At 32.7% G+C, this 13138-nt stretch overlaps 1 protein-coding gene across 1 annotated transcript in view; it reads left to right on the top strand.

Moving 5' to 3' along the window:
• The first annotated feature begins 5005 nt into the window (after positions 1–5005).
• Positions 5006–13138, top strand: part of LOC101510147 (lysine-specific demethylase JMJ26-like) — a 13526-nt gene continuing 5393 nt past the window's right edge. Inside the window, 12 exon segments of the mRNA XM_027333852.2 lie at positions 5006–5778; positions 5909–6024; positions 6245–6344; positions 6441–6582; positions 6663–6726; positions 6806–7541; positions 8470–8802; positions 9352–9825; positions 10727–10799; positions 10902–10987; positions 13063–13133; positions 13135–13138. The exon segment at positions 13135–13138 is cut by the window's right edge and continues 39 nt beyond it. Coding sequence (XP_027189653.1) covers positions 5200–5778; positions 5909–6024; positions 6245–6344; positions 6441–6582; positions 6663–6726; positions 6806–7541; positions 8470–8802; positions 9352–9825; positions 10727–10799; positions 10902–10987; positions 13063–13133; positions 13135–13138 — 2778 coding nt within the window. The 5' untranslated portion in view covers positions 5006–5199.

A 13138-nucleotide genomic window follows, 5' to 3' on the forward strand; every position in this document is an offset into this window, starting at 1 on the left:
TATAATACTTAAAGAAAGTATATTACTTTCAATAATTTCAATGATCTTTTTAACAAATGTTATTGACTAAGAAATTGAGTATGATAATTGTACAATGATATCAATCCAATAATATTTTAAGTATATTAGAGAACCTTTCTCAGTGATGTGAAAATGTAATGCAAGTACTTGAAATATGAAAAATAACTTTGAGAATATTTCAGAAAATTGTTCAAGGTTTTGTAGTAGGATTGATTTCGATTAAACTGATGTTATGGGGTATTTATACTCCATAGACATCACTTCAGATCAGTGGCCATCATTCCTAGAGGTTTGATTAAGAAATGCAATGATCCGAAACTATTTCAAAATTGAAATATTACATTGTTTTCTAGTTGTATTCGACTACAACTTGTATGTAGTCGAATACACATCATTTTAACGTTCAGTTTTATTTGAATTTTGAAGCCTGTATTCAAATACACATTCTTGTGTTCGAATACAGATGTTTCAATTTGGCCAGTGACTTGGTTTTGTATTCGGCTACACCAAGTTGTAGTCGAATACAAATATGCGGTTTTAGCTACTAACTTAACACTCGTATTCGAATACATTGTCTCGTATTCGAATACATATGTTCAGTTTTAGCTACTGACTTGTCTGTATTCGGCTACAAGATGTTGTATTCGAATACAACATTGTATTTTGCCAAAAATATGATTTTCAAACATTATTTATATATTTTGACACTTTGAAAATCCTTTTGATGCATATGCTAAAGTGAAATACTCTCATGTGTATTTTAAATATAAGAATATTAGATTGTATCATGTCCCTTTATATTACATATCTTCTAATTTGTGTGAGCATGATTGACTTTGATTTATTTGACTTCTTTTTTAGCTTTGTAACTTTGATCACATTCTTTGGTCTTTGTCTTCATCAAAAACATGTATTTTACAAGCGACTTTATGCTTTCTCATATGATGTTAGAGTCAAGCTTGGTATGATCATGTGACTTAGAGGAGTTTGCGCAATTGTGGGGCTCCTTCAAATGACCAATCACCATTGCTTACTTTTTTGGCTTAACGAAGCCCTGCATTTGAACAAACATTATGGATTCACACATTTAATTACATACATGTATTGATTAGATTGCACTACACGATAATTGATGAAGTGTTTTATGTGATAATGCTTAATTGCAAGTTGACAATCTGGTTGGCTATTAAACTTCATTCCAATCTCAAGAGATGCATCTAATGGAGGTGGTTCATTAGATGACATATCAAATTCGGAGGATTGGTAAGCATAATCGACGTTTAGATTACACATATGGAATGGTGGATCGTATGTCGTTTTAATTACATGAGGTTCTGGCTCTAGATCGTCGCCATTGTCATCGTCCTCGTCCTCGTCAAAGTATGTTTTTTCTTCACTCTCCTTACTTATTTCTTGTTGATCAAAATCGGTCATATCACCTAGTACAATATACGATTCAGGTTGAGATGTTTCGGCCTGGTCAAAGTATGGTTCAGGTTGGTAAGATTCATAATTTTGAAAAGAATAAGTGTTTTGTGTTTGAAAATGGTATTCAAGGTGAGGTGTGGTTGAGGATTATGGTTGACCAACATTGTATAATGGAGTACCATCCTCAAACGCGACATATAACTCGATAGATCTGAGTTGCGGCCACTGTTTATGAACATCAAACATGAGTTCAACATCTTCGTCATCTTCAACATTTAATAATTCATAATGAACTAGGCCTTGTCCAAATGAGATATGGTATCGAAAAATTATATTAGACACTTATTTTTTAACTTCAACTTTGCTTCGATTTTTTTCTTCAAGTAAGTAAGGTTGCATAAAAAATAAACTCGAATAGCTTTTTTTTCGTCACTTTTGAAATATTTACCAATATCTTGTCTTTCACATATTTCACCACTGTAATAAATCAGAAAAACTATATTTTTTAGTGCCATTGATATGAAAATAAGATATTGAGATTGAGATGAAATGCAATGAAAATATATATCATACTTATAGACAACCGATTGTGATACATGCAATGTTGTCAACACTTGTGATACACTGCCATTCATACGTGCATGCATAGCCTGACAAGTCGCCTTTCCTAAAGGCGACCTCGTGACACAACCTACTGCAAGTTGCCATTCCAAAAGGCGACCATAAAAAATGCTTTGCTCTTAATATTTCTTCCACTCTTAATATTTCTTATTTGCTCTTTATATTTCATATAAATGACATTGTTATGAAATGATGATAATCACATATCAGCGCTACACCACATTCAAAATTTTATAAGCAATACAATACTTGATGTTATATTTTTAATATTTTTTTATATATTTTATACTAAGTTTCATTCTAAAATATAGTTTTATTATAATTCTTGTAAATATAGAACTCATCTCATTCTAATATCTTCAAATATATTTTTATTCTTTGCTTATTACATGATTCATCTCAAAATTTAAGATCACTTATCCATAAACACATTGCACCAAATTCTTTAATAATTCTATTGTTGAATCAAGCTAGGTTTGGTAACGTATCACAAATAGAAAATTATAAAATAGACAATTCACTTATTGCTGCTTTAATTGAAAGATGGAGACCTGAAACCCACACATTTCATCTTCCAACAGGTGAATGTACCATAACATTAGAAGATGTTGCGCTGCTACTTGACTTACGTGTTGGGGGTAAAGTTGTAACTAGATCAACTATGGTATCATGGACATATCATTTTTTAGATTTGTTAGGAGTCATGCCATCTGAATCTCAAAGAAAATAGAATTTTATAAAATTAAAATGGCTAAGAGAAACATTTTCAATGTTAACTCCAAAATCATCTAATGAATAAATAATTATACATTATAGAGCATACATTTTAGAATAGATTGGAGGCATATTAATGTCTGATAAATCCCACAACAGAGTACATATTATGTGGTTGGACTTGTTGAGAGATTTGTGAGAGACGGGAGAATACAGTTGAGGTTCAGCGTGTTTGGCAACACTTTATAGAGAATTGTATCGTGCATATGAATATAATGTTATATCAATCGGTGAATGTTCACATTTACTTCAAACGTGAGCATGATACTATATGCCATTTATTGAACTAATAAATAATCTTGAGCCTCATTTTCATATCGCAAAAAGGTAAATATCAAAAAGTTAAATATTATATTTATAAAACTATTAATTAATTCACTAACATTCAAATTTATTTTCGTAGATATAGTGGAAAGGGTATGAATTTTTTGTTGTTGTAGATATAGTGGAAAGAGTATGCAATTTATTTTCGTAGATATAATGAAAATGGTATAAAACTATTAATTAATTCACTAACATTCAAATTTATTTTCGTAGATATATTGATCAAAAATTGATCACATGACCGTTAACGATGTAATATATTAAAATATTACTTTATTTCTATTATTTTCTTTTTCTTTTGCATATATTACTAACAAACTTGTTACATATTAGTTTCTCTCGAGGTCATATCTACGTCTAACATACGATCGTCCATAAGACAATTGGCTATGAAATGCATCTACATATTTGATTTGTTTCTACATAATAGAAATGCATCAAACTAATAGAGTGAAACTACAATTTGGACTACCTCAATAAATTCCACATCCTCCGAGGAACGTGAGAAAGTATCACAAGGTAGATTTGCATAAACAAGTTGACTATAGTTGGGCATTATTCTACGTGGAATGAACGAGAGATTCATATCTTCATGGTCAATCTTTAAATGTTGAATTTAAACTAAGTTATGAATACATGGTTTGGTTTTGCAACCAATTGATTGATCCTCGTGTCAATCCACCCCAACCTCCACCACAATCTAGCCAACATCTTTTCCAATAATCAATGTCCAACACAACACAACACAACAAAATCAATATTATATATCAACTCCTCACGACACTCAACCGTCTTCTCATACTTTTACCCACACGCCACATCAATGTGGAAGTAGTTCTTCTGCAACATTTCCTCCTAAACATCATCAACAACAACAAGACGAAGATCAAGAAAAATAAGAAAAATAAGAAGAACAAACTCGTGATGTACCAAGGCGTCGTTAAAGTCCCGTATGTGTAAGAAAACCTCGACAATGTGGTACTGAAGGCCACCTTCTACATTAATTTTATCGTAATTTAAATTTTATATTTATGTATTTTTTATAATTATATTATATTATATATATATATATATATATATATATATTATTTTTGTTATTTCAATAAAAATTGAAAAAAATTTGATTTTTTTTTAATCGTTTAGGAAATCGCCATTTGGAACTTGGGCTTTCTTAAGGAAGTCGTTATTCCAAATGACGACTTATAACTAATAAAAAAGAAGGTAATTTAGTATTTAAATTTCAAAAGGGAGTAATTTGATAAAAAAAAAAATTGAAAAAATGTTATTTAAAAAAAAAAAAACCTCAATGTACATAGTCATGTTTCCATTTTTATATTTATTTGTCTTTATATAGTTTTTTCATAGTTTTTGAATACAACAAATACTATTTTGTTTATATATTTTTGGATAAAATTATCGTGATGAGATAAATTTGTGGAACACATGATCGTGTTTATTAAGCACAAATTAAATAATTGCAGTAAATTGAATTGATTTAAAGATGAAAATGAGATTTAAATTGTTATAGGCTTTTCTAGGCTGGAGAAGATACAAATTGTTAGAAATCTTACTTTATAAATGAAAAAAAATGTAAAAAAAAAACAATTTTGTGTCTTTTAAAAGATAAATAGTCTATAAAAATAAAATATACTAAATTATTATAATAAATAAATCACCTCAGAACAGAATATACAAATTAATTTAAATAATAATAATAATAATAATAATAATAATAATAACATAAATGTATATTAAAATTGGAAAAGAAAAATTATTTAAGTTTTTTTATAAAAGATTTCGATATAGAGAGTAGTTTATTCGACAAGAAACGGCAAAAGATGAACGCTAGGAACCACAACAAGTCCACTCTAAAAGAAGAAAGTCTCTTCGTATTCGACCGTAATAAAAGAGCAGAAACCCAAATGCTTGGCATAGATAGCTAGGGTTCACCTGGCCATTTTCATCTTGTGTTAATTATTAATTTAATCAGTTAAAACAACAAAAACTCCATTCTCTTAAATTTGAATTTCAATGGCGGGGGAAGACAACGACACAGTCACATATACAGTAAAAGTCACAGTCACAGTCACCATCACGGACACAGTGGAACCCGTTCCCGATCAAGAAACTATAGCTACTATCAACGTTGAATCCGAAACAGAGCATTCGAAGGGTGATGACGTGGCACAAGATATGCATGGAGAAGCACAAGCTATGGACGCTGTCTCCGAAACGGCGTCGTTGAACGACGATGAAGGTTCGGTTGAAGGTGATGACGTGGCACCTAGTGATTCTTCTCCTGTTAAAGTTGCCACAGCGACAACGAAGAACGTCAGAGGGAGTAATGCGGAAATTGCGGAGTGTGAAGAGGAGGCGTTAAAGAAAACGTTAGAGAATAGAGAAAACGAAGAAACTGGTAAATATGATGACGTGGCAAACGGAGGCTCTTCATCTGTTAAAACTGCCGCTATGGGGAAGAAACGAGGCAGAAAGAGTAAAGCGGAGAAGGAAGCTGAAACGAGTGATGGTTATACTTTAAGGTATAATGGAAACAAGAAACTGAAATACAATGAGCATGAGGTTGCACAAATCAACAAGAGAAATGCTAAGGTGACATACATCGTATGATCTTTATTCTTTTTGCTCATTTATATTTCATTTTGTAGATATATTGTATATATATTTGAGTTTGGTGTTATATGTTGTAATTGTGGTTCTGTTACTGTTTCTTAATCAACAGTGGATTGAAGAGGAGTCCTTAATGTGCCACCAATGTCAGAGAAATGATAAGGGCAGGGTTGTTAGGTGCAGAAAGTGCAAAAGGAAAAGATATTGCATATTCTGTATAAACAATTGGTACAATTTTTTTTTTATTCTGTTTCACTTCGTTTACCATTTTACCTTACTTCCTGTGTCGGTTGGTTCAATTGATATTGAATATGCCTTGTTCAGTTGGGGAGGTAAATTGTGAGGTCTTTATGAAATTGAGTTAAAGTTATTGCACAGATTAGGCACTTGGTTTTAGGTTGATGAAATATTGATCAAAATATGATTTTTGTTGTGTCTTGTTATTAAGGTATCCTAAATTGGAAGAGAATGATATTGCAGAGGAATGTCCTGTGTGCCGTGGTATCTGCAACTGCAAAGCATGCTTAAGGTCCAATAAACTTATCAATGTTAGTTATCCTTCCCTCCCTTCAAGATTAGGTATTCCTGTTTTTGGGTTTTGTTTGCCTTCTACATTTGAAATGTGACCATCTGTTTTACTATAGTCAATTAGGTATAGGAAGCCTATAACCAATTGGGATGAGGAGGTTGAGCTCTCTAAGTATATGCTGAAAAGACTTCTTCCATATTTAAAACAGTTGGGTGGAGAACAGATGATTGAGAAGGAAAGAGAAGCCAAGAGACAAGGTATTCTTTTACAGTCACAGTTCATTTTTAGTTTCATCTATTTTTCATTTTATAATTTGATTTTGGGATGTACACGACAGGGCTCTCACTCTCTGAGCTAAAAATAAAAGTAGCAGATTATTCTAAAAAGAAGCCTGTGTACTGGTAGGGACTTGCTTGGTATATCATTCTTATTTTAGTTATTCTAGTGCTATATAGTTGTTGACTTAACATTCTTTTGTAGTGACAACTGCAAAACGTCAATATTTGACTACCACAGAAGCTGTACAAAATGCTCTTTTCACCTTTGTCTCCTCTGTTGCTGTGAGCTTCGTGGTGGGCAGCTTCTCGGTGGTGCAGATCCAATTGAGTTCAAATTTATCAACCGAGGGAAAGATTATCTGCATGGTGGAAAAGCAGAGAGAATGACCACAGAAAATGAATCTCCTCCTGTTGTCCAGCCTGAGATTCGCGAATGGTCAAAATCTGGCTGGCGTGCGGATTGCGATGCTAGCATTCCCTGTCCAAAAGCCAATAATGAATGTGATCATGGTTTCCTTGAACTGAGAAGCATACTTCCTCCAAATTGCATCTCTGATTTAGTATGCAAAGCAAAAGAACTTGCAGAAACAATTAAGCTTCAAGATACAGAGGAGACTCTTGATAATAGGTGTTCGTGTTTGAAGCCTGTTAGCACAGCAGCTGGTATACACAATAACACAAGGAAGGCAGCTTTTCGTGATGATTCGAGTGACAACTTTTTGTACTCTCCGACTGCAGATCTACATCATGAAGATTTAAGACATTTTCAATGGCATTGGAGCAAAGGGGAGCCTGTAATTGTCAGGAATGTACTTGAATGCACACTTGGTTTAAGCTGGGAACCACTTGTCATGTGGCGTGCATTCCGTCAGATAAGCAATACCAAGCGTAATGTACTTTTGGATGTGAAGGCAATTGATTGCTTAAATTGGTGTGAGGTTTGTTTGATTTCTCAATCTTTAGCATGGAGGGATTCTTGCTGGAATTCATGTTTATTATCTTTGTCGTGAAACATATTTCTAATTTATTTAGCACTCTAAAATTTGTGTTGGACTTAACTCAATCCTACAAAACTGGCTTGTAAGGTAAGGTATGTCTCTCACTTATAAACATATTTTTCAGTCTATATCTCATTCAATATGAGAGTCCTAACAAACATCAAATTTTTTATTGGTACTACTCTGCTTGAAAGTGACATTTAGAGAATAACTGTTACGATTTGTTTTTGTACTGTTGAATTTCATATATGTTTTCGAGACTGAAAAAAATTTATGTACATTTAATATTGTCAGTTATTCAAATTATAGAGTATATCTGTATTTTAGTGGATGGTTCTTCCGTAAGAAACAGTTTCTAGATGTTCTGCTGCTTGGGTTATGAAGAGATACCAGTACAAGGTTTTGTAGTCCTATATGTCAAAAGAAATACCACATTAGGGTTGTTTGTGAGCTTTAAGTCATTTTTCTGAGTGTAATTGCCATGTGTTTGTCATAATGTCTCAGTCCTTGGTGCTTGTCATATGTTGTTTCTCCCAACATTTTCAACAAATGCTACTTGTCACTCAATATCTTGTCATCTTATCTTTCAAATTCATCTCAATTTCTTGAAGTCATGTGTCCCTGTTTGTTTTTGCTTCACAAACCTAGATTATTTATTGTTGCCCGTGCATCATCTTCATTCTATTTTCCTATTGTTTTTTCTGCATGTTACTATGGATACTCACCACGTGCTGGTGATGTTAGATTGGACTTATTACCTAGATCTTACTACTTTGTTTTACTGAATTTTCTTACTGCTGTTACTTGATAGTCTATTTCTCTTGCTGATAATTTCTGCATTTTTATTTGAATTGTTGAATGAATGCAGGGAGATATTAATATCCACAAATTCTTTACTGGGTACACAAACGGTCGCTTGGATTGGCTTAGTTGGCCTCAGGTGTTGAAATTGAAAGATTGGCCTCCTTCTGATTTATTTCAGGAACTTTTACCTCGTCATTATGCTGAGTTCGTATCTTCCTTGCCTTACAAAAAATATACAGATCCTTTTAAAGGTGCTCTCAACCTTGCTGCAAAGTTTCCGGATTATTATTGTCTAAAGCCAAACATGGGACCAAAAACATATATTGCTTATGGATTTGCTCAGGAGCTTGGACGCGCTGATTCTGTGACTAAGCTCCATTGTGATATGGCTGATACAGTATGCTTATGAGCTGCTTGTTGTGTAGTTTAAGTACATGTCATAAATTTTGTTCATTGGAATATCCTAGTTAGAAAATTTCCTCATTTGACTCTGTTTGATTTGATGTGTGATGTCCCTGGGTGTTTTGGTAATTAATAATTCAAAAAGTATTCTTTTTATGACTAGGGGTATAATCTGCTAAAATTAATTTTTAGGACTTGCTATACGAATGATGATTTTCCCGATCAATTATTGGTTACTGCTTTATAATTATTTCTCTGTTTCTCTGGGTGCATACTCTATTATGAGGAAAATGAAATGCAGTTTCTTTTGTAATTTATTAAAGTAAATATGTTGACTCATAACAGAGTATCCAATCAGAAAAACAAAAACAATAATTTTTATTTGGATGAGAAAGCTGTAATCAATATACACTTTCCATTAGACGCATTGTCTTGCCTGATTAATTCTTTGTTTGTGCTTTATATTTTTTGCTTTGTGTCTCGGAGTGCATACGCTGTTACAAGGAAAATGAAATGTCGTTTCTTTAATATTTTGGCTTTTTAGGTAAATGTGTTGACTCATATTGCTAATGTGGAATTGAAACCCTTGTGCATTGCTTCCATTAAGAAACTGACACAAAAGCACCTTGAGCAAGACAAGAGTGAGCTAAATGGTGATATTCTGAATGGAGAGACTAATGCTGACATTCTTGATAATTCATGGTCTACTATAATTGCTTCCGACAAGTTTGCTTGCATTCGAGTCATGAAAAATGAAAGTGGATTATGTGATGGGAAGGTGATTGATATATCGCATCAACACTCTAGCACTAATGATGATGGTCGGTCTTGCGGACCAAAGCTCAAAGAGGTTGAGAAAGTAACAATGAAACAAGAAAACAGTTTGTTAGTTGGAGGGGATTCCTTAGAAGGTGCTCTCTGGGATATTTTTCGGAGCGAGGATGTACCTAAATTGCAGGAATATCTAAAGAAGCATTTCAGAGAGTTCAGGCATGTCCATTGTAGTCCTTTAAAGCAGGTAAACTTAGTTAAGACGATTTTCCATTATCTAGCTATCTGGATGCTCCTTGTTATCATTTTGTTTCACTGCCGTTAATATAATTTATAAATATTTCTGTTTGTTTAATTTTGGAGGGTTGCACCATGATAAAATTGATACTATCTGTTAAAGTTGTGGGATTTTAGAGAAAAAGAGAAGAGAAAATAATAAGGGTTTGAATATTATTCATAATAGTTTTATGCTAACTTAATTACAAAAGACTCAATATTAATCTCTATTTATAGAGAAACATAGACTCAATCCTAAATCAGGAATAAATCATAATAATAATGAGAGATATTCTAAGATATCTCTATGATTATAAATTGATCATAGGAAATAACTCAAGATACTTTAATATAATATAATAGATATTATAAGATATTTTCTAATATTCTAACACTATCTCATACTTTCTTCTGAGTTGAGATAATTTTTTTATCAATTATATATGTCACAAAGGATTTAGTGAAGGATCAAGCTGACAATAAATAATAGATGTGAATAGTTACTATGGAAAATAATTTAGTAAATGATTTCTGTTGAAATAAGTGTATGTACCATCATTAGATAAGGAATTGTGTTGATGTGATTAGCTGTATCGAAACATCATATATAGTCTGACTGGTTTATGAATTTATGGACCTTTGATTCTTATGATTTATGATAACAATAGATGCTTCTGTTCAATGACCGGAGAGAAGGGAAATGCATTATTGATGCAGTTACCAGTCCAAAAGGTCTTTGGTTGAGTAAATATGTTTTATATGTTCCTTGAAGATTACCTGGCAGTCACTTGCTGTATGAAGATGTCTGGTTTGTTAGATTGTCGTTCACACATTATGTATCTTCTTTAATAAGATATCATTTGGTAATGTAGGTTATTGACCCCATTCATGATCAGACAATTTATCTGACTATGGAGCATAAGATGAAACTTAAGGAGGAGTATGGTTAGTAGTAATATTAATAAATATTCCTTTGTTGTTTGGGGGGTGACTGATTTGATCATTTAAATTGTATCAGTTTGTTGACATTTCAACATCGAATTACAGGAATTGAACCTTGGACTTTTACTCAGAAGCTAGGAGATGCTGTTTTCATACCTGCTTGTTGTCCTCATCAAGTCAGAAATCTGAAGGTAAAACTTGCTTACATGGTACAGATTTCCTTGTTTGCCAATATAAATTCTATAATATTTTGCTAGGAACAAGGTATAACAGCTTGAATTAGATTAAGATCAGAATTGAGATCTGATTTTGTTTTACCTGTGCGTGGGTAGCAACTTTCATACTCATATCCACCTATGTATAATAAATCAATAAATAACAAAATATTCATCATTGTAACTGAATTAAAAAATATTCAAATATCTATAAAATCAAAGAAAAAAATATTATAAACTAAATTATTTAATCAACTCAACAATCAAAACAATAAACATCCAAAATATTCCAAATATGCATGTTCAAGCTAGGAAGTATATAAACATGATTAGTATATTAAGCAACAAATATGATCAGTATGTAAACATGATCCATATAAAGGTAAAAAAGTATCATCAAATGATTGGTATGTATTCAACAACAAATATACTTTTTCTTACAAATCAATATGATCAGTACAATAAGCAACAAAAATGACCATCGATATTAATAAATCAACTACTACAAACAAAATAAAAATAAAAATAAAGACTAGGCAGTGAAAGAATAATAAAACAACTTTCATTTTCTCACGAAGATAATAAGTTATCAGCTATATATATATATATATATACACGAGGCATATCTTGTGTACAAGGATTTTTTATGTGAGTGAGAGGACTCGTTCTCAACCTTTGAATTAAAAACAAATGGCTCCCTTTGAATAGACAAAGTCTCAAACACACCAGATATGTTTTTTATGAGATTTTAGAGCTTCAATTTGTACTTTTATATCACTTGTTGTGTGATTATCTTTATTTTAAATTGTTTGAGAGTGGGAGATCTCTCTGTTGGAGCTAGTTGGAGCTAGTGGGAGACATTCACTGGATTTGGGTTTCTCGAAATGGGGCATGACATCTCAAATTGTAATCAAAGTTCCTGCAAATTATATGATCTTTGGATAGTTACTGTGAAAGAAAGTCTTAAGCTGGGCCTGGGGACCAGATAAAGGCCAAGCATGGTTTAGTGGCTGAACTAAGATAAAATCCCAGTTTGATCTTGATCTCTAATCTTTTTGTAAAATATGAGTAATTTATGTGTGTTTATAATGAGATCACACACCTTCTATTTTTATAATAATGGTGCAATAATTACATTAAATTTCCAAGTTGTATTGATTAGGATTTCTAATAATTAATCTAGGATGATGTTGCACAATAAAGTAATAATAAAAACATACACAAAATTTTAACACCCCCCTCAAGCTAAAGCTATGCTTTAAGATTGTTGCATCAAAACATTTTCTCACAAAAATTGATCGTCGTAGGAATAAAAGGTCGGAACAGAAGTTTGGACGAGGCTGGAAAATGGTGGCCAGAGAAAGCTGCACGCGCTTCCACGCCTGTGCTTGGTGGCAGCATGTGGGGCCCACGCACAGCGAAGGTGGAGGCGTGTGTGGTGGTTGTTGGTGACGGGTAAAGCACCATTGTGCTGACTAGAGGATTGTGCGACGGTAGTGGTGGTTTTAGGCAGTGGGTCTCACTGGAAAAGGGATAGCTGGAGTTGGCACAGTTGTAACAGTGTAAAATAAAGGACAGAACTGTGGAAAAATTATGAAAAACAGTGGTTATGGTGCTATCGGCGACAAATGCTGCCGTAGGTAGCGGTAGTGTAGCAGAGATACAGGTCACAAAATCAGAAGCTACTCTGATACCATTTTAAATGAGTAATTAATGTGTGTCTTTAATGAGATCACACCTTCTATTTATAAAGATGTTGTAATAATTACATTCAATGTCTAGGAAGTTGTATTGACTAGCACTACTAACAATTAGACTAGGATGTTGCACAATCAAGTAATAATAAAAACATACCGGCTCACTTTAGTATAATAAATACATTTTGAATTAGGGTATTTCCTAATTAGTATAGTATGATGGCTTCAATCTGATTTCTTGCAAATTGTTGAAGCCATGATATTCTCACTTTATGTCCAGACTGCTTTTCTTTTTGAATGATGCTGGGAATTTTCATGTTAATGTCAATATATGCGTCATTTTTTTTTTTGCAGTCATGCATCAAGGTGGCACACGATTTTGTCTCTCCTGAACATGTTGGTGAGTGCTTCCGTTTGACTGAGGAATGCC

Source organism: Cicer arietinum, chromosome 4 (genome assembly GCF_000331145.2).
Source record: "Cicer arietinum cultivar CDC Frontier isolate Library 1 chromosome 4, Cicar.CDCFrontier_v2.0, whole genome shotgun sequence".
NCBI classification, from domain to species: domain Eukaryota; kingdom Viridiplantae; phylum Streptophyta; class Magnoliopsida; order Fabales; family Fabaceae; genus Cicer; species Cicer arietinum.